This window comes from Rutilus rutilus (genome assembly GCF_951802725.1).
Source record: "Rutilus rutilus genome assembly, chromosome: 7".
Classification (NCBI taxonomy): domain Eukaryota; kingdom Metazoa; phylum Chordata; class Actinopteri; order Cypriniformes; family Leuciscidae; genus Rutilus; species Rutilus rutilus.
In genome coordinates this window covers 26,447,296-26,474,957 of record NC_140221.1, presented here as the reverse complement: position 1 = coordinate 26,474,957, position 27,662 = coordinate 26,447,296, and the positions used below count along the sequence as shown (strand labels likewise).

At 40.6% G+C, this 27,662-nt stretch overlaps 1 protein-coding gene across 1 annotated transcript; it reads right to left on the bottom strand.

The window, feature by feature from the left end:
* Positions 1 to 1,600: 1,600 nt before the first annotated feature.
* On the bottom strand, positions 1,601 to 25,916 carry eda2r (ectodysplasin A2 receptor). Its single transcript, XM_084414360.1, has 7 exons — positions 25,677 to 25,916; positions 24,291 to 24,381; positions 21,968 to 22,146; positions 21,732 to 21,820; positions 19,294 to 19,461; positions 19,076 to 19,180; positions 1,601 to 2,736 (listed from the first exon to the last, which is right to left on the bottom strand). Exons 2-7 carry the CDS (start codon positions 24,372 to 24,374, stop codon positions 2,267 to 2,269), a joined length of 1,095 nt encoding a protein of 364 aa, XP_084270486.1. The 5' UTR covers positions 24,375 to 24,381; positions 25,677 to 25,916; the 3' UTR covers positions 1,601 to 2,266.
* Positions 25,917 to 27,662: the final 1,746 nt, after the last annotated feature.

The following is a 27,662-nucleotide window of genomic DNA, read 5'->3' as shown; positions in this document are numbered from 1 at the left end:
TATAAAATTACAGAGGTGCTAGATCCTTTATCACACTGACAAAATAATTCAGCTGCACTTTTGCACTGCTGTGAAATAAAAAAACAAGTTGGAAATTGATTGACGTGTGCTGCAGCGATACCAGGTTAGAGATGCTATGACAGTGCTGAAGAGATGCATTTGACAGTCTCAACAAAGTGTTAATAAAAAACCATCCCGTTATTCTTAATTGAAAACAATTTACTGATCAAGCTGAAACATATTACAGTGAAAGTTGAGGGGCGCAAACATTGAGGTCAAGCTTTATTTCAAGCCATATCGCAATATTGCATGATGTGACATGATCCATTTTATTTGCTTGTTAATTTTGCTAATCCATTCAGCCATATCTAAAACCTGAAGCTTTGAGGCATAAAGCTTAAGGTGAGGTCACACAACAACAACTGATGTCCAGAATTCCTTTGCCCTGCATAACTGTTATGTACAATAAATTGAAAGCTTTTCAAGTTTTGCTGGTTTTTAGTAGTTATGCAGTGCCAAGGCATAATAATGTGACACGGTTTAGGCATAAGTCAGTTGGTTTGCTTTGGTAGCGTACTACCCTTTAGCAAAGCGTTAGTTCTGGCAGGTCACGTTAGTCAAGCTCGCATCAGCTGACTCTCAGCTGATCCACGTCTACCTGTAGGAATACGACGCCTATCACTGTATCCATATATAAGCTCCTTCAGTGTTATCAGCAGCTATCGCGTTTCTCAGGAGCTAATTACCCTCCTCCCTCCCCAGCTCCTCCTCTCTTCAGTCAGGATTTGGCATTCTGATTCCCCCTGAATCAGACTAAATTCTTGAACTATGTTGTACATTAAAATATTGAATGAATGATATCTGCAATACATTCATGTTGGTTCTGTTCTGTTTACCCTAAGGGGGGTTATTGCTGCTCTTACCCATGCTAGGCTGCATGCGCAGGGAGTTCTTGCCCAGAACAGAACGCCTATCCTAACTATGCTAATTGTTAATCGTCTTTAACGACAGTGGTCCTGACAGAATTAGTTATAAATCCTGGGCAAAAAGTCCAGTTTCTTGGGTTTATGAAGACTTTTATAGCAGGTCTGGTATAGTTAACTGCACACATGAAGCAGTAAACATGTTATGACCAAAGCAGAACATGACCTGCATCATTGAGGTGCAGTACCAGTGTCAGTAGTTTTCAGCTTCAGGAGGTAATGATCCATTTCCTGGACTTTTACTGAAGACAGCAGGAGTGAGCTTTTATTGAACAGAGGTATTTTTTAAGGGTACAAAATTGAAAGAAATACACCATTCAAAAGTTTGGGGTCAGTACGATTTTTGGAATGTTTTTGAAAGAAGTCTCTTATGCTCACCAAGACTGAATATATTTGATCAAAAAAGTAATATTGTGAGAAAATATTACAATTTAAAATAACGGTTTGTATTTTAATATATTTTAAAATGTAATTCATTCCTGTGATGGTATAGCTGGATTTTCAGCATCATTATTCCAGTCTTCATTGTCACATGATCCTTCAGAAATCATTCAAATATGCTGACTTGGTGCTCAAGAAAAATGTCTTATTATCAATGTTGAATGTTTATTTTTTTTGATGAATAGAATTTTTGTAACAATATATACAATATGTCTTTACTATCCTTGCTGAATAAAAGTATTAATTTTTTAAAATAGGAAAAACAAATCTTACTGACCCCAAACTTTTGAACGGTAGTGTAATTCACCTAAAAATTTAAACTTTCCATCATTTACTCACTCTCATGTTGTTCCATCTATTATATTTTCATTGAATTAAAACAATTAAAGCAGCTCTTTTCAATGGATAGAACAAAGTCCGGCTCTATATTTTCTTTCGATAATTATTTTCATTTAGATGTACATCCCAATACTTCCATTACACTGCATCTTCAATACATTGACTTACAGAATAACTGAATCAATGCACTCTTTATCAAATGTGTGACTTCTGATAACTGAAGCAAAACAATAGGTAAATAAATGGATGTTGTGTCTCCTGCTAATGCCCTTTTGTGCCTAAGCACCTGTTTCTCACATCACAGTGAGATGTCACATCACTCAGACATCTTAATCTTAATCATCATTAACTGTCATTAGTTGAGTCATACAGGTTTTAACACACTACTTGAAAGAAATTCACAAGCAGAATTTTTACATAAGTTTGTATTGAGTGTGTACGTTGCATCTTTGTGTTGCATTACCGTGATCATACATTCGCAGCTGTGATCTCTCTTCACATTATCAATCTCCTTTTCCGCCTTCTCTTCTTTCTCTCTCCAGGTCTCGCAGTATCAGGCCTGAGGGCAGAGTGGAGTCTGAGCCCATACATTGTGGGATATTTCTGGCTATGAAGTCTGAAGTTCTAAATGTCTGGATCTCTGAGGCGATGGAGAGGTGCTGAAGGTCCAATTCAGTACACTCTACTGGAGCATGAAGCCCCCAGGCTGTCTGCTGCTCTACGGCACAGCAGGGTCTCACTGTAGACTGTCCTCCTGCCAGAGTGAGAATGACATGCTGGCTGTAGAGGGCAGAGTCTAAAGAAGAAACATCATGTGTTTCTGTTGCTTGCATGATGACTCCCGTTGCTGGATCAGTGCAGGCTGAGCTTCGCACCAGAGGAAGAAACTCACACTCATGCAGGCCAAGATCAGAGGTTATCGTGGTGGTGATGTCATCAAGCATGCAGGGGTCCTTCAATGGCAGGCAATGATCTGACAGGATACAGACCACAAAAGTCAGGTACACAGTTTCTCTGATGTTTTTGGGTCACATGACCAAGAGAGGATGTTCTTTTTCCCGACAATGTTAATGTTATCGCATTGGACAAAAACTTACTGACTTTGCTCACACAGTGGTATAACTGTGTTTGTATTTCTTTTTGAAACTGACTGATTGTAGGCCTCATTGATCTGAGCTTATATTGTTCAAAAATTACCATCCATTGAAAATAAGAGAAAAATGTAGTGTTCAGGAGCATGTTCATCATTTTCATACTCACGAATGTATATGTGTGCTTGCAAACATAAAAGCCTCGGCTCATAGTAGGTGCAAGAATTAAACTGCACCGCATTAAACTTGCATTAAACATCACATTAATACTTGAATTTTCAATGTACTACTGAAATTGATTTCTGGACTTCGTAATGTTTTTTTGTTTTGTTTTTCTACAATTGTTATTACATATCTGATATAGCATTAGCACATTCCCTCCCCCACACACACTCACTCCTGTCGCACCTACTTTGTAAAACAAAGTCACGCCACTGACACACACACACAAACACACACATTCATGTACACAAACAAATTGTTTAGATTTTTTTTTCCACAGAGATGAACTTTATCCTCAGATCAATGAGGCCAACGATCAATCACTTAAAATAAATAGAAAAACCTCTCCTAATTGAAAGAAAACAAGTTGACAAGAATATTGAATCCAAAATTTGGTGATAATATAGCATAACGAGAAATTAATAAAATTACTGTTTTGTAGGCTGGTCATTTTTGACCAGGAACACCACAAAGTGTGACTTTGTGCCATTTTGTACAACATAAAAGCATTTCAAAACAAACTTCCTGATAGGGATGGCCCGATACCGATACTGGCATCGGGGATCGGGCCGATACTGTCCTCATATACTCGTACTCATAAAAATTCACCGATACCACGCACCGATACCACGTACATTTTGCGAAACAAAACTGGCCGCCGCGAGTGCTTTGTCGAGGTGAACTGAGTCATAGACGCGCGAGCTGGTCAAGCACATCCCTTTAAACAGACAACAGTGGAAAGTTTGTTCAGTCCGATGTCAATGGCAACGAAATTAAACGAGGCATGTAGCTTTAGCTTATTATATTAACGTTAACTGACGAGAGAGAGAGGCAGAGAGAGAGACAGAGAGCGAGAAGCGCACTTCTGTTGAATGCTCTTGATTGCTGATCGTTCACTCAGCACATGTTATTTGGATGAAAACTAAATCGTATATGTAAGTAAAGTAAAACATGAACTGTTACCTGACTGAAGTATAACGAGTGGTTCCCTACATTATTACAGGACGTGTGCAGAGTAGGGGTGCACCGATCCGATATTAGGATCGGATATCGGCCGCGATACTGATAAAATAGCTGGATCGGGGATCGGAAAAAATAACAGATCCACGGGCCGATCCAGGTTTTTTTTTTTTCTCGTCGTCGCAGCAGAACCTACGTCATTCGTCAGCTTCACGCGTGTCGCATGCTAGAAGCAACATGGAGCGAGCCAGAGGCCGTTTCTCAATACCAAGTACGCAAACTTCGGACTTGCGTCCTCCTTGGTAGTTCGGACTTGCCAAGTTCGACTCAGGAGAACGAACTCCCGAGGACGAGAGGACGCGAGTCCGGTTATTCTGCAAATGGAACAGCAGCGTTCTTGATCGCGTCACTCAGCTCGCTCTGGCTACTCCGGTAATCCCTTTATGTATATTTTAGCCAAAAATAAAACGAAGTATGTTATAAAACACCACTCTGCCTCTTTTCATTTAAAAAAAAAATCTTAAACATATTAATGGCCACATAAATGTGGTTCAGGCAAACGCGTACATTGATTATCTTTACTGCATATTTATAACAACACGAAATATAAAACACAACCCTGCTTCTTTTTGTTTTCATTTTTAAAAATATGAAACATAATGATCATTAAAACTGACATTTAAATTTGCCATTGCTGATTAAGTGAGCATTCAGGTCATGTTTGTGATGGTGGTGTGACACGTTTGACCAATACACAGTTTTTTTGTTTCCACCGCTACATTTTAATTTTTTTTTTTTTACATTTATTTAAAGAAGTTTGATTATATTCGATTTTCGATTTTGAATGCACAATTGTTTTTTAAATAAATAAGAATACAACACATTACATACATCTGTTATTTTGTCTTAGTTATGTTTAGTTAGTAAAGTCTGGTGCCTTTAGTCTCTTCAAGGAAGGTATTTGTGGAAGGTATACAGTTTATTATTAATTCAACTATAGTATCGGATCGGTATCGGGTATCGACAGATACACAAAGCCCAGGCATCGGTATCGGTATCGGGACTGAAAAAGTCGGATCGGTGCACCCCTAGTGCAGAGGTCAAGAAGTTTCATGAATGCAAACATCCGAAGCGCGCGCCCCTCAAAGCAGCGTCTCAGCGCGCGAATACTGAATTAAATTGTCTTTCACGTCTTGCGCTTGTACGGACGAATTCACACACAACTATGTAATAACACCCGTCTTGGTAAGTATCCTATAGTAAACAAAGTCGGTTATATCTCAAATGAACGTAGCATGTTCAAATGCGGTCTGTGCGTTCGGTCTTAAAGGGGCAGCAGTTTGATAAACCTGCCTCTGTGTTTTAATGTTAATCAAACAAAGGACAAATAAATACTCACTGCTCTTGACTAAATAGGCTACCCTTTTCAACTTTACAAAAATATCCATCTATATATAATTTATACAGTAATGAATATGCTTTTTTCACATTTGATTACTTTATTCAAATTTCTGTACCTTAGATCTACCTGAAAAACTCTAAAAACACTGTTTATTTCATTTGTAGCCTTTCTTTGTTCTACTGTATTTATTTGTCCTATTTGTAATTCGATTGTTTGTTCTTATTTTGTTACTGACTGCTTGTTTTAAATTCACATTAATTAGGCTGGTAGTTTTTGTTGTAGTATCAAAATTGGATTAAATAATTGATATTTCACTGGTTTTGACAAACATCTGAACCGCTGACCCGATCCTCAGCACTGAGCCCTGCTGAAGCAGCTCTAAATATGTGCTGTGCTATTAAATGAAAGATAAAATATGATAGAGCAATAGAATGAACAGTGACAGTAACAGAAGCTCATACAATGCATTTTAGCAGGCTTAATTAAGCATGAAAATAACTGAAAGAAATATAATTTGATGAACAAATTAAGCCAACTAATATGATTTATAATCTTTTGGTTTATCTACTAATACATTTAAAAATTACAAATGCAGTGAAAATTCAGGTATCGGTTACGGTATCGGTATCGGCGAGTACCAAAAATGACAGTATCGGTATCGGACTCGTTCTGCAAAAAGTGGTATCGGGACATCCCAACTTCCTGACATTAACCTGACAAACTTCCTGAAAACTAACCTGAAAAAAGCACACTAGTGTAATAAAAAGTGCAATTTTTTGTTTAGTATGTTGTTGAATATTGACAACATTATCCACAAATAATGATTTTTCACTCAAAAACTGAGGTGCATAAGCTCAGATTAATGAGGACCAGTCAGTTCCAAAAATAAATACAGAACCCGTCTTAATTGAATGAAAACAAACTGACAAAAAGATTGAATCCAATATTTGGTGATAATACAGTATAACAAGCGATTTACAAGCAATTTTTAAAAGGCTTGTCATTTTTGACTGGGAACACCAAAGTTTTTACAGGGCTTTTAAGGGTAAGTAAGGGTTAAATACACTACTATTATAGTACTATTATAACATTCGCACATATGATTTTGGTGCAATAAACTGCAAAAATAATATAATATAAAACAAGGTAAATTTACTTGAGAATCAAAATAAGTCCTGTTTTCAGAGAATATATTGTGAATTAACCTATTTTTTTTCACCCATTGATAATTTATAGGGGTGCATTATACATGCATTATATTGAAATATATTGGATTGCATGTATATATTACTGTGCGTGCGTTCACACTGCCGCCGGCGAGAGTGTCAAAGTGGCCGGAAGTCATTCATTTTCAATGAGAACCGGCGGCGAGCTCCGGCGAGGGCGGCGCGGCGCGTCTTGGACGGTGAGAGTGGCGAAGAGAGTTGAAGTCAGGTCAACTTTATGGTAATAAGCTATGACGCGGTTCGGCGGCAACCAATCAGAATGTAGAAGTTTTCCACCTGAGAGGATTCCAGAGAACGCAATCCTCTAAACATTGGTCTACTTCGATCTACGTCAGAGCATCAGAGCGTCCCCAAATCTTTCTCCAGCGTCGTTGGCAGGGCGGCGAGAGCGAATTTTGCTGCTCTCGCCAGCGGCGGTGTGAACGTACAGTTATTCAGCTAATTCTGACTCAAAAAAGAGTGCGACTAAAATTGTTCCTAGGTTAGGTCCACACCTAACGTCCTTGCATCTGCTGAGAATCTCCACGAACGAAGCACTTGTTCTCCTTTGACGGAACTCACACCCATGGTTGGATCATATCGTGGTTTAAACCAATCAGAGACAGAGATGGGGTGGGTTTTTGCCTCTGATTGGCTGTGGTCCAGATATTCCTGTATGCCTACACTGTTCCATGCTGTGTGATTGTAATTGCGACCTGAGCCCTCGTTTACACTGTCAGTGAAATGTGACCCAATTCCGATTTTTTGCCCACAGATCGGATGTGTTCTATGACCGTGTAAACAGGAAAAAAACGCATCCATTCGGTCCGAATGGATGCGTTTTTTTCCTGTTTACACGGTCATAGAACACATCCGAATGATTCGGATATTTCGAGATCGGTTTCAGGCAGGGATGTGCACGAATATTAGAATATTCGATATGTAATTACTATTAGGCTACTCGAAAAATAAAATACTGTAGCGTCTCGCTACTAAAAGTAAACAGACGGATTCTTCCTCCTTCTAAGGCTTTATTTAAGAACTGCAGGGTTACTGTTATGGCCGTAACCCACGCCGTACAACATGAAGTGATAACGTGCCGTCTCTGCTGTTAAACTCACTCTGTCTTTCCGCTCTCTCCTCCACTCGCTCTAGTCTCTTGACCCCGCTAAAACCCCGCCCCTTAAAGAACCAGGGACTAACAGATAGAACCACTTATGAGTCGATTAACACTGTCGAACAACATAACACTAACTAACTAGTGTCTTCCATTTATAATGACATTACACTGCCCCCCCTTTAATAAGAAGAACCCTCGTCCACGAGGGGGCAAACAAAGTCTGTAAGGTGCCCAGGCCGACGTCTCTGCCTCCTTGGCCGCATTTCAGGTTGAATGTCTGAGCTTGCAAGGGGATGAGGGGTTGGGGCATGGGGATCAGTGGAAAGTCCATGGGAAGTGGCCGCATGTGGGGTGTTTAGGGCGGAGGATTCAGGAGCCACTGGGGTATGGGGCACGGGTGTGGGGTCAATGTTGTTTTGTGAGGCAGGGGGGGTGGTCTTCCTCTTTTCAAAAGAGACGGCCAAGTTACCTCTGTACGGGGCCAGTCTGTCTCTATGCAAGGCTACCTTCCTGCCTCTTGGCGGCATCTGCACCCTATACACTACCTCTCCCACCTTCTCTAGAACCAAGCAGGGGCCCACCCAGTGGCAATCAAGCTTCGGGGAGCGTCCTCTTTTCTTCCTCGGGCTGTACACCCAAACTGACTCGCCACCCTGGAAGTCTCTTCCCTTGCTCCTAACATCATAGTTCCTTTTCTGTCTCATGCCAGCCTTTTCCAACTGATCCCTGGCAAACACATGGGCTGTCTCCATTCGATCCTGCAACCTCCTTGCATACTCTGGTCCGGCAGGTATACCCGGCATGTCCGGGGGCTTCCCGAACAACAACTCTGGAGGGGTCCGAAGCTCACGCCCCAGCATAAGCAAAGCAGGGGTACACAGTGTGGAGTCCTGTACCGCAGATCTGTAGGCCATGAGAATGAAAGGGAGGTGAGTGTCCCAATCCCGCTGATGGTCAGCTGTAAGGATAGCTAGCTGTTGACCCAAGGTCCTATTAAATCTTTCAACCAGGCCATCGCTTTGGGGGTGCAGGGGCTTTGTGCGAGTTTTTTCCATGCCAAGCCGTTCACACAGGGCCGCAAACAGCTTGGATTCAAAATTTCTCCCCTGATCACTATGAATGACCTCCGCCACACCGAACCTGCTGAACATCCCCTCCACCAGTGCATCAGACACCGTCTCTGCTTCCTGGTTCGGTATTGCATAGGCCTCAGGCCACTTTGTGAAGTAGTCCATGGCAGTGAGGACGAATCGGTTACCTCTTTCAGTGACAGGGAAGGGGCCCATGATGTCCACAGCTACTCTTTCCATTGGTGCTCCTACAGCCTGCTGTTGAAGTTTGGCATGAGACTGATCGAGAGGGCCCTTATAAGCTGCACAGGCATCACATCTGCGGCAGAAATCCTCCACGTCCCTTCTATGCTGGCCCCAGTAGAACCCCTGGCGAAGGCGGCGGAGCGTTTTGGACACCCCAAAATGGCCGGACCCCGTACTCCCATGACAAGCGGTTAACACTGCTTCCCTCAGTGTTTTGGGCACTATTACTTGCCATCTGTCCTCCCCAGTGGCAGGCTCCTTCCATGCTCGCTGGAGCACTCCCTCACTTAGCCTCAGTGTGTTAAATTTAGACCACAGTCCCTTTGTGCCCAACGAGCAGCCCGTAATATCCCCCCAATCGGGTCTCTGCTGTGCCTCCAGCCAACGTAGAACAGGCCTCAGATCCTCATCTTGCTCCTGCTCCAACTTCCACTCTGGTGTATCAAACACCCTCAATGCTCCACATGCAGGCTGTGCTGGCTCGTTTCCCAGACACAGTTCCCTCTCCTGCGTCTCTCTCTTCTCACAGTGACGGCAGCCCTCGGCGGCACAGGGGCGACGAGACAAAGCATCGGCATTGGCGTGGTTAGACCCGGGTCTATGAACTACTGAGAAGTCGTATGACTGGAGTTCTTCCAGCCATCGGGCCACTTGACCTTCAGGCTCTTTGAAGGACATCAACCATTGAAGGGCAGCATGGTCTGTCCTTATCGTGAATGGTGTGCCGCACAGGTAGTATTTGAAGTGTCTCACTGCCATTACCACTGCAAGGAGCTCACGTCTGGTTACACAATAGCGTTTCTCACACTTGTTAAAGACCCTGCTAAAGTATGCCACCACCTTCTCCCCATCTGGTCTGTTCTGCGATAACACTGCCCCCATGCCAACGTTGCTTGCGTCCGTGTCTAAAACAAAAGGCAGTGAGGTGTCAGGTGGAACAAGGACTGGAGCTTCAATCAATGCTTGCCGTAGGGTATCGAATGCCTTCTGGCACTCGTCAGTCCAGACGAAAACATGGTCTTTCTGCTGGAGGCGGAAGAGCGGTGCCCCTATGCATGAAAACCCCCTTACAAACCTCCTATAGTAAGAGGCGAGCCCCAGGAAACTCTTCAGTTGTCTCAGGTCTGTAGGGATTGGCCAGTCTCTAATGGTGTGTATTTTGTCCTCCAGGGTGCCTATGCCCTCCCTCCCCAACTTGTGTCCAAGGAACTCAACCTCCCGCCTCATAAAGTGGCATTTATCTGGATGCAGTTTCAGGCCTGCTGCTGCCACTCTTCCCAGCACCCGTCGGAGGGAATCAAGTGCTACCTCAAACGAATCACCATGGACTAAGAGATCATCCAGGTATACAAGACATTCATGGCGAGGCACTCCTGCCAACACTTTGTCCATGAGCCGTTCGAACGTGGCAGGAGCGTTGCAGAGTCCGAACGGAAGGACCTTGAACTGCCAGAGGCCTCTATTTGTGCGGAACGCGGTTTTGGGAGCAGACTCAGGGGACAATGGCACTTGCCAGTAGCCGCTCCTCAAATCAAGGGTTGAGAACCATGATGAACCAGCTACCAAGTCGAGGGACTCGTCCACTCTAGGCAGGGGATATGAATCCTTTTTCGTGACTTTGTTGAGCTGCCTATAGTCTATGCAGAACCGCCATCTGGAACTGTTTTTCCGTGGTACCATGACGACTGCTGAAGCCCATGGGCTCTCTGAGGGCTCAACTATACCCGCCTGCAGCATTTCCTCCAATTCCTTATCCGCCGCTTCCTGTCGGGCCAGGGGGAGACGACGTGGCCTTACTCTTATCGGGCGGGCATCTGCAGTGTCAATAACATGGTGCATCAAGTGGGTTAGGCCCACTTCCTTCTCATTGAGAGCAAAAATGTCGATGAAGTCCTCCATGACTTTCCACAAGCACTCTTTTTGTTGCTCACTTAAGCCCTCACAGTTTTTGGACCAAATGTCTCTCACAGCCGAGATCCGAGTCTCTCTCTCGTCATCGCACAGCCCATTGTTCACACAATAGCCATTCCGTGCTGACGGAAAAATGGGGAGAGGGGATGTGGCGTCACAATCGGGGCCGTAGTGTGTGTGACAATTTGAACTAATGGCAGGCGATTTCACTGAGTGAGGTGGTGCCCCAAGGGCTGGGCATTCTGCGCCAAGGGCATGCCTGGATGTGTCTGCTGAATACACAGATAGGGAAACCTGGGTCAAGTTTGGAGTAGGATGGGTCAGTTGCACCGAACGTCCATCAGGGAGGGTAAGTGAGTCTCTACATAGGTCCAGCACACAGCCAACGGCCCTCAAGAAATCCAGTCCCAGGATGCATGGGTCCTGCACTTTAGCCACCCACGCCTGGAACGACACGGACAGACCCCCTATGTCAAACAGGAAGAGACCTTTCCCTTTTATTGGCGCAAAATCACCAGTCACAGTTTTTAGACGAGCAGACGTCGATTCCAAAGTTGTCCCCACTGGGACCAGGTCAGGACGAACAAGGGTTGCATTCGATCCAGTGTCAACAAGGGCTGTGCAAGCGACTCCCGCCACTACAATAGGTATGTGGCAAAAATTTCCAACATAAGACCAGCCCACTACAATAACAGTCTCTGCAGGTTGCAGTTTAACCCCTTTCTCCACCCGCTGCTCCTCATCCTCAGCTTGGGGCGAGGTATGGGAAATATTATCACGGGCCCGTGTCCCCCTGTCTACACGGGCCCCTGGGCGTTTCCCTGCATTTGACCGATCCTAGGGCAATGTCTGATCAGATGGCCTGGCTGGCCACAGCCCCAGCAAACTGAAGGTCGGCGGCGTGAACGGGGCTCTGAGGTGGAGCGGCTCGGGCGCATCGTTGCAGCATTTGCATAATTATCCATCCACGTGGGTGTCCTGGGACACAATTCAGTCATTTCCACGGCCCTCACTATTGGAGTAACTTCAACTGCATCCATTTCAGTCCCCAGTATCTCCCTTTCAATAGCCAGTTCCAGCGCTTCACTCAGTGTGGTCGGGTGAGCTAGCTGCGTTTGTACACGGAGCTCTCTTGGGCTGAGTGCCTGGATAAATCTGTCTCTAGTGAGCTCATTCTGGACTGACGGTGGCATTTCAGCATAGGCGCGTTTACATAAGCGTTCAATGTCATTGGCCAAAATACGGAGGGGTTCACCTTGTCTTCTACGTCTGTTATTAAATTCTGTCCTTAAAAGGACAGGCTGGCTACAATGTCCAAACCGCCTATGAAGAGCCCCAACCAATGCATTATAATCATTTCTTTCTGCAGGACTCAACAACAGCAGACAGGCAGCCGCATCATCAGTCAGGCACAGCGCTAACTGCAAGGCTTTATGATTTTCAGGCCAGCCTGCAGCATCAGCTAACAGTTCAAACTGGGCTTTGAATGCATCCCAATCCGTCTTTAGGGCTGCAACAAACGATTATTTTGATAATCGATTAATCTAACGATTATTAGAACGATTAATCGACTATTCATCGATTATTTCGCCGACTAATCAGTACGTTTGGAACGATTATTCAGCCTTTTCAATTAGTTAAAACACGGAGTTATACATATTGTAACTATAATATAAAAAAAGAAAATCACTTCAGCTTTTGAAATGGTTGTTTTAATGAACTTTGAGCAACTAAACAGGTCATCCTCTTTAAGGTTTCAGATTTCTGTCCAACTCAAATCACACACAAATGCTCTCTAAGCATTGTTTAAATATTCTGTTCTCTTTCAATAGAAAAAAATAAACAAAAAAAATTATCAGCTGCATTACAGACACACTTAAACTGCAAACAATTATTATAAGAATTTTTTTTTTTTAATTGATATGACAATTGAGCTGAGCTGACAGAGACATTCTCATTCACCTTTTAATTTACAGTATAAAAAATTAACTGACACGATATTCTTCATAACATCTCCTTTTGTAAGTCTTCATGAATATGTAACAAAATACAGGCAAGGGATAAGACTGTAATAACATTACCTAATAGAGCTACAATAATAAAAACAGCCCCGACTCCTAAGCTTGATCAAGCTTTATTCTATGCAAAAATAAATCATCACATTACTGTAATTATATTATTATTGTTAATATTATTGCTATTATTAGTAGTATTGCATTCTCTAAAAAGAGATTTACTGCTAGTTATTTAGCTTCAGCTGGAGAATATTCACCTCTCACCGGCTCGTCTCGTGCCGGGTTTTTCCTCTTTAAGTGTTTTAACATGCATGTTGTGCTCCCGTGAAAAGCAAGTTCCGCCTTGCATGTATTGCATACGACAGCATTCTTGGTTTGCAGTTTTGTGAAACTTTACACACCTTGCTAGTTCGGATTCGTTTGCACTCCGTCATAATTCGCGCTGTGTTTTCTTCTACCGCAATAGCATTTGTAACGGCTGCATTACACTCTAGCGCTACAGCGCCGTAGCGGTCAAATCGCGATATTGCAGGCCCTTACATCAGGTCACGTGGGATCAAACGACTACTCGACAACAAAGATATTTGTCGACAATTTTTTATTGTCGACGTTGTCGACAATGTCGACTAATCGTTTCAGCCCTATCCGTCTTACCAGAGAACCGCGGTGTTTTAATAGCGAGCGTGTCTGAATCTCTGATGTATTCGCTGCAGGCCTGGGCGCCGCCATGTTTGTTTACATCCCGCATCTTCATGTCATCGCGAGAGTGTGTCTTGCCGCGCTGCACATGCGCTGTCACGTCGGCGCCTTTCTGCTGATGTGCAAACTCACTGTGCGGGGTAAAGGGAGGTGCGAAGCCAGCTTCAGCAGCTTGTAACATGATAGCCTCTCTCATCCTAGCCGCCTCGCTCGAACCCCAGCGCGGATCTGCCGTCGGCCCGTGTGTCCACAAGCACTCGCTTTTCCCCCTTACTGTATCTTGCATCTCTTGCTTCACTTTCGGTCGCGCCCCGTAGTCCATCTCGGCGGCGAATGCTCAGCTCGTGCGTTGAAGTCCGTCACTTCTGACACCAAATGTAGCGTCTCGCTACTAAAAGTAAACAGACGGATTCTTCCTCCTTCTAAGGCTTTATTTAAGAACTGCAGGGTTACTGTTATGGCCGTAACCCACGCCGTACAACATGAAGTGATAACGTGCCGTCTCTGCTGTTAAACTCACTCTGTCTTTCCGCTCTCTCCTCCACTCGCTCTAGTCTCTTGACCCCGCTAAAACCCCGCCCCTTAAAGAACCAGGGACTAACAGATAGAACCACTTATGAGTCGATTAACACTGTCGAACAACATAACACTAACTAACTAGTGTCTTCCATTTATAATGACATTACAATACTATTAGAATTTTATTGAATTTATGAAGCCGTAAATGCTTTGCTGGCTGTAAATGCAGTGAATTCCTGATAAATCCCAAGCACTAACTCGCAGTTATAATTAAATCCACAGGGTGGCGCGTGTTGTTTGCATTTGATCACATAATGTCGTCATCTGCCTCGAGAAGTTTGGAATTACTAGTTGAAAATGATGTTAGCCTACTAAATGATCTTACAAAATGTAATTATTTTTGATCAAATGAATTAATCTGAGTTATAATATCATCAACACAATGAGAAATCACATGAAATCCAAACAGCAGTCGACTGAGGAAAGACAGCTGTCCATCACTGCATCACAACTGCAGGTAAGCACAGCTGTACCGCGAGTGATCCGAGATGATAACTTATCTAATAGCAAAATTATTTTGAGACATATACTTCCCTTAAGTTTCGTTGAGCGTCTGTCAGCGCAGCACGTTTTCTCACTCGGCGGCGCCCCTGCATGTGGATATTGTTTTTCTCAACATAAACGTGAAACAATAAAAACACGATAGGCCTATTCATATGCTGACTCGAGTGTATGTGTTCGTTTTGTACGATAACTGGCTCAGTCTACTTTATTAGGCGTTCTTTTCCGTTCGCGCTGCTTGAGCTTAATCCTTTCGTTCTTTATATTTTGTTTACACATAGGCCAACTGTTTAATGTTTTCAACTAAAAGAAAACTTTAACATATATCGTAAGCTTGTTGTGTATATTGCCTAATCGTAAGCTTGTTCAGAAATGGTGACAAAAACTTAAAAAAGGATTAACTTAAAAAATAACGTATTTTTCGTTATAAATTATGTCATTTAAATAAACGAATTTTCGATATTTATGAGCACGAATATTCGAATGCAATATTTTTGAAAAATGCCTATCCCTAGTTTCTGGCCTCGATCATATGTGGAAATAAATCAGATATGTAAATGTAATGTAAACTGGCAGATCGGATTTTCTGAGGCAGCGGTTTAATTAGAGCTGTAGCGGTGCGTCGATGACGTCGACGTCATATTTTTTGCGTCGACGCTTCTTTATTTATTTATTTATTTTTTGCACCATTCCCGGAGGTACAGCTCGCCACACACACACCGCCCGCCGTGTTATTCTGCCATGTTTTCTCCCTTTCTTTCCAAACCGAGACAAACGCCAGTCTCCTTTCTCTGCAGAATGCCATAAATCCGCTCAACCAATCACAGCGCACCATTCCACGCATTGTAAACAGTAACGGTGGCGCTCTGACACCCGGCATCCTAGTTTTCCTTATCTACTTTGCACTTTTTGATCAACAAACAAACAAAAAAAGTAATACATTTGACGGCATTGATGAACCTGTGGTGGATTCTGCCGTAGGGAAGAAACGTAAGCCATCGAAATCTAATCATTTACGTGAGGAGATAAAGAAGATGAGGCACGCGGGAGGAAGAGAAATGCCGACTGATGCTTGTTCTCACACGACAGCGTCAAACTTCTGTCGAATGCTGACACGTTAACCCCAGAGGATCTTTTAAAAAACTTTCAATTCTTGTACTCAAAGTCAACGAAAACCGAGCAGGACCTAAGCCATTTTACAGCTGATCGCCGTCAAAAAAGAAGGTCGACGTCGTTCAGAAGGTATTTCTTAGCGATGGCTGATTGAATGTAGCCTATGTTTAGTCCAGATTAGACCGAGTTCAGAGGCTGTCATATGTGGATCAACTTACTTTATGTATTTTCAACAGTTTCAATGTGAAAAATAACTTTTATATTGATTCAATGGATTAATTGCATAAAAAAAGGATTTATCACATTTAGGCTATTCTATATTATTCAGAAGTAAACATTGTAGCTGACAGTGTGTTTATGTCAGAATGTTTATTTTTAAACCACAACCTTCTAAGTGCTTCTTTTACCGATATATTTAACATATCTTTTGCATTTCTCATCCAAACAACATCAAACTTGGCACTGCACTTACTCGTGCCCAGACAGCTGTCGAGTTTGAAATCCATCGGAGTAACGGTTCGACAGAGATATGCGAATAGCAGACAGGATAAATAATTCCAATTAGTCGTTAGATTAGTCGACTAATCGATAAAATAATCGCCCGACTAATCGTTTAATTAATAATCGTTTACCCCAGCCCTAGGTTTAATGACGAGAGCAACCCCGACGCGCATCTGCAAAGGGAACGGATGGCCCGACGAAACATCGTAGGAGAGGAATGTGGACAAACGTTGACAACATATCAAAGGTTGGCTTGCTCATCCTAAAATGTCGGACCCACTGCTCCTCGTTAAAGCCCGCCACGATCTCATGAAAGTGCGTATAGCACGAATTTTATTTATCGTGCCATTTACACCAACATTTTTTTTTGTAAACGTGCGTATCATATGCACGCAAAAAATATTTTTGGCACCAGTCCTGATCGAGATCTCTCTCGCTGCACGTCCGTCCATCTGTGCAAGAATAACCCCCTTTAAACATGCGCAATGTTTCAGATCTATGTCAAGTGTAAACACAATCTGATATGGGTCACAATTTAAAGAACGTGTAAACGGACGGTCAAAAAATCAGATATAGGCAACAAATCAGAATTGGGCATCAAGACCTGCAGTGTAAACAAGGCCACAACAATCAGCATCAGCAAAATAAACGCAAGAAAACAGACGACGAACAATGAAAAGAAATAGACCGTTTTTTCTTTAATAAGAAAAGTAGGCCTGTTCCCCCCAACACTCTCCCCGATGCTCCGGCAACTGCCCAGACATGGAGCTACTTCAGCCGTCAGTTCAGAGAAGCCCTTTTAAACAGTTGCACTTTCTATTTTGAAATGTTTTATTTTGCTTAAAATGTTTTAGTTTGGCAGCTCAGTGAAGCACTTTAAACATTTTTTTATAAAAAAAAAAAAAGATTTGTATTTTTATATACGCTACAGTATAACTGTGATTTTTTTTTTTTTTACCTACACCTTATTCTTGTTTAAAATCATTTACATAATATATATAAATGTATATAGAGCGTGATAAAAAGGTGACTTTGAAATTGCTTGCTATTTGGGGAATGAACCCAGCGCTATGATTGGTCGAACTCTTCTTCTTTTGCTGTTGCTTGATTTGAGGACTGCGAGTGCAAAGAGGCGTCACCAGGTTTTTGGGTAGTTTAGAGTGACAAATCGTACCAGCATACTTTGAGGTCAAAATGCGTATCCGCTATGCAAAATGCGTACAGGTTGGCAGGTCTGCCATATTAAGGGTCATTCACAAAAACACAGAGGGTGTAGTTTCTTTCATATCTATGGAAAATAATAATGGGATAACTAGGGATGTCCCGATCAGGTTTTTTTGCCCTCGAGTCCGAGTCTGAGTCATTTGATTTTGAGTATCTGCCGATACCGAGTCCCGATCCGATACTTCTATAATACATAATAAAAGAATAAAGAAGAGCGAAAAAACAGATCCAGGATGTTCCTTATTTTTTATTTAATTCACCTTATTTTAACATTCAACAACTCTGTTAACAAACAGAGCACTTCTGTGAGGTAGCTTGAACAATCAAGTAATAAATAAATTCTTCACTTTTGGACTTAAGTGCAACAGTAAATATAAAAAAAGTCTAATATATAAACAAATAGCACCTCAACTTAAAATACCCGGTAGGCATGTAAACAATTAAAAAATAGAAGTGCCACAGTGTTTGCAAAGCCAGTAATGTGCTTTTAGGAACTGCACTGACTAACTCTCACGTCGGTTTCACACTGCACTGTTAGCAGAGCGTGCAGCGCGTATTTTTTTCGCCGCCCATGTTAACAGATTAAACTAGTCTTTACAGCATTCACACCGCGCGCAGAGGTGGCGCGACAGTGCGTATAGCAGGAGTGCCGCGATCGTTTCGGCGCCGAGTCTAATTTTGCTGCGCCGCTTTTGCTGAATTAAAGTGACAATACATTGATCATGGCCAAAATACACCGCAGTTTTATCCAAAAAGTGCATTTATGATATATTGTGTTTTAAACAGTCAATCAAATGACCAACAGCAATGTAAAAAAAAAAAAAATTCCAAAAACAAACTTGTTGCCATAACAATAAAAACAAAGATGAACCAAAAGTTATATAAATGAAATTATTAATAAAATAAGCTTCTTGACAAGTCTTTTCTCTTAAATGTATTTGAAACCGAAAAAAAGCAATGCCAACTTATCCATTATAGAGTACTCTGTCTGTACACAACCCACGGTTCAGCCACGCGTGACAAACACTGCCAGTGTGAAAGCAAAACGCGCGTGTCCTGCTCCTCCTCACCATACGCACTGCTCCTGCGCTGCTTACGCGCGTGCAGTGTGAAACCGGCGTAACTCTGTGCCACTATAGATGTGTTAAAAAATAATGAGAATATATATACATATATATCCGAGTCCTGATCGGGAGGTAACGTCCGATCAGGTGAAAACACGTGATAGGGCCCGATTTCCGATCACGTGATCGGATCGGGACATCCCTAGGGATAACACTGCTAATCAGTGTGCACTGGGCCCCTATTAGAAACACCATATTGTAATGCTGAGAGGATTGTTTTAAATAGACTGTATCTTTTTCTGAAGGTGATGTTTTGCCATGTGGTGTATAATAATAAGTTGCAGATAGCACTGGAAAGGTTGCAGTCACATTGTGTTATACACACTCACTTGATCTGTCCACTTCTGTGTTCTGCATCACTGTGTGTAGGATTGGCATTGGAACCGAGGCAGCATCACTGTCGTGGTGACTGTTGCTGACCGGTGACAAACAACCTGAGAATAGAGTTGAATGAAAAGGTAGTCAAATTTATGTTTTAAGCCACACTCAGTGGATTAGCGGATTTTTTGTGTGAAAATATATTTATTGTGAGTATGTATATTCATACGTTTGCATGTTTTCCTGAGTGAAGACCGTGTCTGGTAGGTGACACACAAAATGGCAAACAGGACAGTTGTTAATACAGCTGTTGCTGCACAAGCGGTCACTATGGAAGAAGCATTTTGGATAGGAGGGGCTGAGGTTTGGACTTCTGCCACACCAATCCCTTCTCCTCCTGAAAACAGAATAATTAGTTAGAACGCAAACTACCAAGACCAACTTTCGTTCATAAATTCATTCATTATTTGTGCATTCTTTCTTTGGTGGAACAGCTCATTCAATATTTTGAAGGTTGTATGTTTCAGGTCTTTTACAAACGTATAAAAGTTCATCAGACTGATTAATGTGAATTAATCAGTTAGATTTGTGAATGTCAAAAAACTACTTTTATGGTGCTTTTTTGTCATATTGGCGCTTAATTTATTATTGTTCATCAAAAATACTCCTTTGTGTTCCACAGAACTTCAACCGCATATTGGTAAAGAATGATATGAGAATGAATAAATCATTAATTTTCTTGTCTATACTCTTAAATATAAAGGTTTTGAAAAGGGGTTTTCATAGCAATTCCATCAAAGAACGATTTTTGGTTCTCCAAAGAACCTTTCAGTAAACAGTTCTTAAAAGAGCCTTTTTTTTTTCTTAGTGTGAATAACCTTTTTAATGATCTAAAGAACTTTTTTGTCTACTATAAATAACCTTTTATGGATTAAAAATGTTCCATGGTTGTTAAATGCGAACCATAAAATGGATGTTAAATGTTCTTCATGAAACTATCAATGTCAATGAAGAGCTTTTATTTTAAAGACTTTAAGCATGAAATGAAAAGGTAAATGTGTATGTAAATATTAACTGTACATTAACAAGGGTTGTGTTTCAGGATGTGGAAATCTTTCATAATAAACAATGAGGGATATAGTTCACAGTAAAATGTTGTAATCGTTTACTCAATCTTAATTAGTTCAAAACCTGTTTAACATTCTTTCTCTGATCCTTTCTTCTGTAGAACAGGCAATTGAATAAATATCAGGGTGAGTGAATTCAATTATATAATGGCAGTGAATTTGTGACTCTTTTGCACCAATGCACTAACTCACAGTTAGAATGTCAGCAAAAAAAACAAAAAAAACAACAACATTTTGATCATTTTAAAGTCTTCTGATCGGTTTTGGAGAAAAAGAACCTGATTTTAAAGCAAGTTAACTGGTAAAACATGGCAGCCACCATACACCATAGTTGTGATGGGTGAATTCGAAACCTCTGTGAATTTGTGGCTTTGTAACTTCATCATATACTGTTTTGAACCTTGGTTTTGAAACGTTGTGAGATTCTGATGGTTCCTAGCATTGATCTGGTGAACTTATGAGTCTAATATATGGTTTTAACTGGTCTCAGTTCAGTTATATAATGTAGGTGCAGTTTTAATGAATTTAGGGAATTTTAATGAATGTGTGCATAAATAAAAAGGGTGAGTTAAAGTTAATTGTTTCTAATTTATTTAGCCTACTTAAAAAACACCTTATAACACATAACAAACATTTTAAATTAATAAAAGAACACAATTAAAAAACTTCATATTTAATGGTATTTAATGATTATTAGATTACACTTTCATAAATACCTTTGTAATTGGTTTGTATAAAAGATGACACGGCATTTTTTGCACATGTTAACATTGCATTTACACGTTTTGACCAGCAGGTGTCGCCTGCATGTGGTGTTTTGAGCAAATGAATTAAACCAGTTGCTTCAATAAAATGATTCATTGTATCAGAGTTTTTAAAAGCTTTGTTTCTCCCATCACTATGCCATCACCACACACTCCAGTCCATTAGGTGGCAGAAATGCACCTTTTACGTTGATTTGCCAACTATCATTAAAATATCAAAAGAGTGTAAAGAAGGAAAACAAAATTACATTTCTGCCATTTACAAGGATGGATTAGACGCGCTGGATGGCGTACAGGCAAGCAGTGGTGGCTACCACAATTTTACTGTACGAACGACCTTATTTTAAATGCAGAAATAAGCTATTTTCTGTGAATGTGCGACACTTTGATTCATTAACCACTATCAGTAAACCACTAGCTGGATAGCTGGTGTTTATTTATCAAAAAAGTGTTGTTGTTTTTTTTTTGCTGTTGAGATTACACAAATACTATATTAACTTTAGGGGATTTCCAAGTTTAACTGTCAGTAAATTGTAATTGGTTGTTAATTTTGATAGCCAAATTTGTGATTGGCTGCAAAATGGAAAAGCCCGCCTGTTGAATGTGCAGGTGACGGGCGCTGTTTTTTGGGTGTGTAGTCCTGTAGCAAATTATTTAGTAATAAAATATTGGAAGTGTAACAGAACTGAACAGAACACAGGGGTGGTCCAGAGTCATGCTTTAACTTGACACAAAGTCATGATGGTGTAAGTTGTACTTTTCAGTATGGTACTCACGGCTACACAGTCTGTTTCTGAAAGGGGCGGGGCCACAAGGAAGGCATTCCAAATCTTCTAATCCGTCCAAACGCATTTTGCTGTAGAATCTTCAATTAGAAAAAAGTAATTTGTATGAAACCAAGATACGAGGGTGTGTGCGTATACTGATTTGGGTGTGAATATGCGTCATAATTATGTGTGGGCTGATAAAAATGTTTCTTTAAGGTTATTTTGCATGTGTGTGTGAGTCTCACCCAGGGAGGCAGTTTCCGCAGACTGCGTTGTCGGTGTGTGTGCAGTGCTTGATTTGGTGTCTGTTAAGTCTGCGGCAGTTCTGGCACAGTGCGCAAGGGTGAGAACCCCAGTCTTCCTTAAACCACCGAAAGTCACACACGCCACATACTGCCGACACACCTACTCCATAACCACAGTCCTAACAGCCCACACGCACAAAAATGTACTCAGTAACATGATAAGTGCATTGGATACGTCAACACATTTTCTGAGGACACAGCTTTTGTAACCTAGCCCTGTTTGTAAGTCATTTAAGGTCATGCGTAAGCCTCTGGTGGCAGGCATGTCATATTACAGCATATTTACTCCACAATTTGGAGCATATTTTTATCAACATGTCTTCATACATATACCTATATCTTTCTCAGAAAACAGGCCAAAAATACACCTTCGAAGTTTTAACATAAGAAAATTAAATTGCAATTAATATTAATTTTTATATGTCTCCTTACATATAAAATAGTTATGAACAGAAGACAATTGCACTTTATCTATTTCAACTATTATCTATTGAATTTATTGAATATCTATTGAATATCTTAGATATCAGAAATAAAATAAAGCAAAAGAAACATTTGTTATCCTTAGGTTGTATTCCCTTTTCTGTCAAGTACAACTAAACCACCAGTCCAACAGTTACTACAAACTTGATAAAATAGCCTAAATTAAAAGTGTTCTGTGAACATTTGGCATTATTAACATGTTGTAAAACAGCTTAAACAGCCTATAGTCTTAGTTTCTTCTCCCAGTCTAGTCAGACAGGTCTTTTGGCTGTCTTTAGGGTGGTTCTTAGCTGGTTAGGCTGGGAGAGCAATTTGCTGACCAGCTAAACCAACTGAGCACCAGCTAAAACCACCATCTTGTTTAAAGGGACACTTCACCCATTTGCATTAAGCTTTGCATTGTTAGAAACCCAGTCATACTATTGAATGGTCGTGCAACACTCTCTCATTTTCCCCTGAGACGGGAGAAATCCGTTATTTACCTTTTACACTTCCTCCTACAATGACGCAAAAATCGTCATTTTGCGTCATTGTTGGAGGAAGTGTAAGAGGGGGGATTTCTGTTGAGACTACAAGCACTCGTTCCTCATCTTTCCCAGGGGACGGGACCCGCTCACGCTACAGACCTATTACAGATCAGTGGGTGGGACTTTACTCTCTGAAACTGAAAGCAATATCCTCCATCTTGTTTGAAGCTAAGCTAACAGGCGCTGTGGAGACAGATGTAAAGTAATGACAATAGCGGAGGAGAGTGCTCAATATGATATAGAAGAAGAGGATTTCGTAAGTCTGATGCTTGAATCAGGTGTTTGTGGCTACCTTTACAAGCCGCATTATAGCGAAGAGCCGCCGAGGCAGAAGACCTGCCTGCCGCGGACGAGGAGCCCGGACTGGCTCGAGTTAGGGCGGACTGGTGGCGCCGGTGATCTCACTATGCAACTCATAGACTGTAAAATGCAACTACGAACACAGAGATAGAGTCCGTCTGCGGCAAAGAATTTCAACGATGACAATTTCTCCTGGACGAAATCTCTGAATCAGACGAGGACACGGACGTTTGTGTTGAGAACTATCCTAGTTTCGCACCGCATATGTTCTGACTGAACATCCAGGTACCATGCAATAATTCACCTTTTCGAAAGAAATACAAACGAGGAGTAACGAGTTCGCCAACTAACTAGACATTTTGTGTGAATGAATTTCAAGCTCTGGTGGTAGCTAGCCTTGTAGACGGAAGAGTGATTTCTCTTATAGGCAGATATGCGCTTTCTGGATTAGTGGGAGTGGCTTGCGGAGCTGTGCAATGTGGTGCATTGTGGGAGTTGTTGTCTTTCATACAAATGTGTCCTGAAGTTATTTTTTGTCTTTCCTCGTTCACGAAGGCACCAAATTCAAAATTTATTTTACATTTCGACTACATATATGACCCACTTTAAATAAAAAACAATGTTCAAATGGGTGGAATGCCCCTTTAAGCAGTGAACACTTTGCTCATTGCGACTCATTTTGCCAGCATGGGTCACATATATTAACTGCATAATCAAATGTCAATCAACGAGGGTTAATGATGTTGACTGCAGAGGTTTAAAACATGTCAGTTCATCTACAAACGTTTAAAAATAAATTAATATGACAATTAATTATGGGTGTTACTTTCTTCATACAGCCCCTGGGCTTCTCAAATGTTGATTACTTAAAATAAAAAAGTTTTTAAATGAATTACTTTTCAAACACTTGATACACACAAGGGGATTTATCTGGCTCGCTCACACACTCTCACCTCTTTCAGTTCTTGGCCGGGTGGACACTGTGGGCACTTGTGACATTGTCCACTGTGATAATACTCGTCTGTCAAGCAATCCATTCCATATCTAAGAGAAGGAGAGAAAAGGAGTTAGGCTCTTACACATAGGCTTAAATATATATATGAAAATTATCTATTAATTGTCATTTAAGTGAAATTACTGAACTTAAGTATACGAGCTTGATAAAAATGATCATTCTAGAAGAAGATTTCAGATGGCACTTAGAGGCTTTTGCATCTGAATTCTTCTTATATATATATATATATATATATATATATATATATATATATATATATAAATAGAGGTATATTACCCTCTATATTTATTACTATAATGGAATATGGTTATTAGTTGTAAAATATACAGGCACCAATACAGTATGCCATCCCATAATACCTGAAGCATTGACACAATATTTTTTTACATCCAATTTCTGGCAACCACAGCTGACAGTTTTTTTTTAACATTATTGTTTTACACTGTAGTTTAAAGGTTTTTAATTGTTTTAAAACGTTTTAAATTCCACCATATTTTTTTTTTTACATACAGGATTAAGTAAACAATAAAAATGTACTTAAAACTACAAGCTCAGTTCAATTTGATCAAGATATGAATTCAATCTTATATTTATGAATTAATTTATATTATTTGTATTATTATTAAATGTAGGCTACATATTACATTTAGGCTAACTGTTTAGCTATAACATTAAAGGGTAGTTTTAGATTTAATATTTCTAGTTCACAAATGGATTAAAAAAAATGTATGTAAAAACAAACATTGTAAACAGTAGATAATTACTTGAACAGAATCTGCCAAAAATAATTGGGAGTATTAATTTCACAATCCATATTTATAAGTGAAAAAAAGCACGAATTGAAACTGACAAAATTTTAGAACAGACTTTGTTTAAAAAATAAAAAATGTATTTATTGTGCTTTGTCCATTGTTTATATCCACTATTTTACGCATAGGATATTAGCCTATTTGGGTATGCAAATTTTTTCATTAAAAGTTGAGGTGGGGAAATCGTTTCTCTAGTTTGCATGCAATAGCCTATAGTCAGCTATTTACGTTCATTTCAATAATAAAGATTTATGTCCATCCACTTTCATCCATTCTGAAACCGAGAACACAGAGACACAGATCAAGAGAGAGCGCACATTTAGGTGCCATCTACAACAAAAATACCTCCTTTAAATTATTCTGTTGGGAATAATTTTCCCGAAGCTTAAAATACAATAAAGCTGGTCAAACCGAACTACGTAAGTAGGGCGCACTTCTACGATTCAAAAGTAGAGAGCAGTGTACCAGCTACATCATGAATCTCTGTAAAGTCACGTAGTTACATCCACACTTACATTACAGCAGGGGCAACAACGCGCAGCAGTCACTTAATTCTCTGTCCCATTGGAGTTACCGTAGTTTCCTGTGGCTTTGGGTAAATTCGGTCTAGTTTAGCTTGTGTTTTAAGTTATTGAAGTTGTTGACTGGCACACATTTGCCCAGTGCGCTTACAGTGGGCTGCGCGGGGCCACACAGGCATGTCCCGACATGTTCACACTGCTGTGACTGAAATCAGCTGCAGAAGAAGCCGGGATGCGCGTGAGAAATGAACGTGATTGCAATTCAAAATGGTTTCTCGGAATTTCTCGGAGGACTGAATCTCAAATAAAAATTATACCTAATTTATAGCTTGTTCATTTGTAACGAGGCGCAGTCAATGTGTTCTAAGAGCTTTTACTCAGTTTTAAGAAGCAATTTCATGGCTTCTTTCGCTGCAGCAAACCCTTATGAACGCAAGGTGGCGATAATGAATTTATTTGGAGTCATACGACCTTACATAAGACTTAAAGTATACATACTTATTTACAGTATAATACAAAAATGGACAATTCTTATTTTTATGTAATATTGCAGAATTTATTATAAATGATTTACCCGTGCACATCATTATTTATTTATTTTTCACATTAGCATGTGCCCCCATGATCTTTAATCAAAATAACTTCCCCTCCATCTTGAAACAACATCTCTTCTGACATGTTGACTGAGACAAACTGTCACTCACATGAGATCACAACAATTGCAAACCACAACGGTCCAATCAATTCCAGATGGACAAAATGTATGTCACAATAGGGAATAAAAGACTAAAATGCATAACAATTAATATAATTTTAGAACATGTACATCATATTCAGTTGTAGCTCATCACGTTATATTACATTGCACTAAGTTACATTACATTACATTTGTAATATATTGCATTCTGTTATTAGATTGCATTACCTCAAATTGAACCCTGCAACTCAGTGATCAGTTGGCAAGTAGCCTACCACAGCAGGCCATGTTCATCCTGACTCATTCGTATTTAAGATAGAAGGCATATGTGCTGATTTATTCATGAGCAAATGAAAAATGGGATAAGCAAAGTGACACATACACATACGCACCAAATGGCCCTTAAAACATTTTAACATGCTCATTACTCAACAATTAATTATATGTGTTCGTTTTTCAAGAGTACTGTCTTTCTCTCTGTGTGATGATGCACTTGATGAATTCATTACACAAAAATTATTTGTGTATTACAAACAGAAATTAATGGACTGCAAAAACATTACCAACCAAACAAAAACACATATTCTCTCCATGAGTGTTGTTGTGAGTTGTTCTCTCACTGACGATTTTGGAATTAATTACGTAGAAAAAAAAACAGAAAGGACAAGCATTTGTGTCAGGTTGTCTTTTTAAATATAACAGCAGAATTATGAGTATTATGACGCGCCAGGATCCGATGTGAGATCCACCAATCAGAGAGGTTAGATAAAATGAATAGAGAATACCTTGTGTTTTTCCGTGAGTGCTCGCCCATATTTTTCTGTGCCCGAGCCCTCGAGCAGTGCCTATGATCATTTTCTCTGCAATTATCACACGAACGATTAAATATATCCTAAGCCAAGTGAAAAGTGTTTTGTGTGGTATGTGATAATGAAAAAATAATTGCAGAAACTGGTATATGTGTGAGAGATTGAGGGAGTAGGAGGTCACTTTAGCCTTGCATAGTTAGTCGTAGTGGTTTTGGAAAGGAAGAAAAAAAAACAGATAGAGAAAGTGTTAGAGAGTACATGACATTTTTTCAGGGTTATTGTGTCTGAACTCTATCAGGTCAGAGACAGTGTTTTGCATGGGTTGTTTTGTCCCTTAACCGATCTTAAGCAACTCAAATAGAACAACAGGATGTTATATTAACAGAACCCACTCACCTGTCAAAAGGAGACCAATATTTTGGTCGTTGTTGTGACTCGTGAGTGCTGTCGTGGACAAAGATGTGTGATCACCTC

What these genes read in the sequence shown, in the direction of transcription:
- eda2r (XM_084414360.1), bottom strand. Translation starts at nt 24,374, where the DNA reads ATGGATTGCTTGACAGACGAGTATTATCACAGTGGACAATGTCACAAG. An exon ending in CAGAAACAGACTGTGTAGCC is followed by an intron (nt 19,462 to 21,731) that starts GTGAGTACCATA and finishes TTCTGTTTTCAG; the next exon opens with GAGGAGAAGGGATTGGTGTG. An exon ending in CACAGAAGTGGACAGATCAA is followed by an intron (nt 2,737 to 19,075) that starts GTGAGTGTGTAT and finishes GTATCCTGTCAG; the next exon opens with ATCATTGCCTGCCATTGAAG.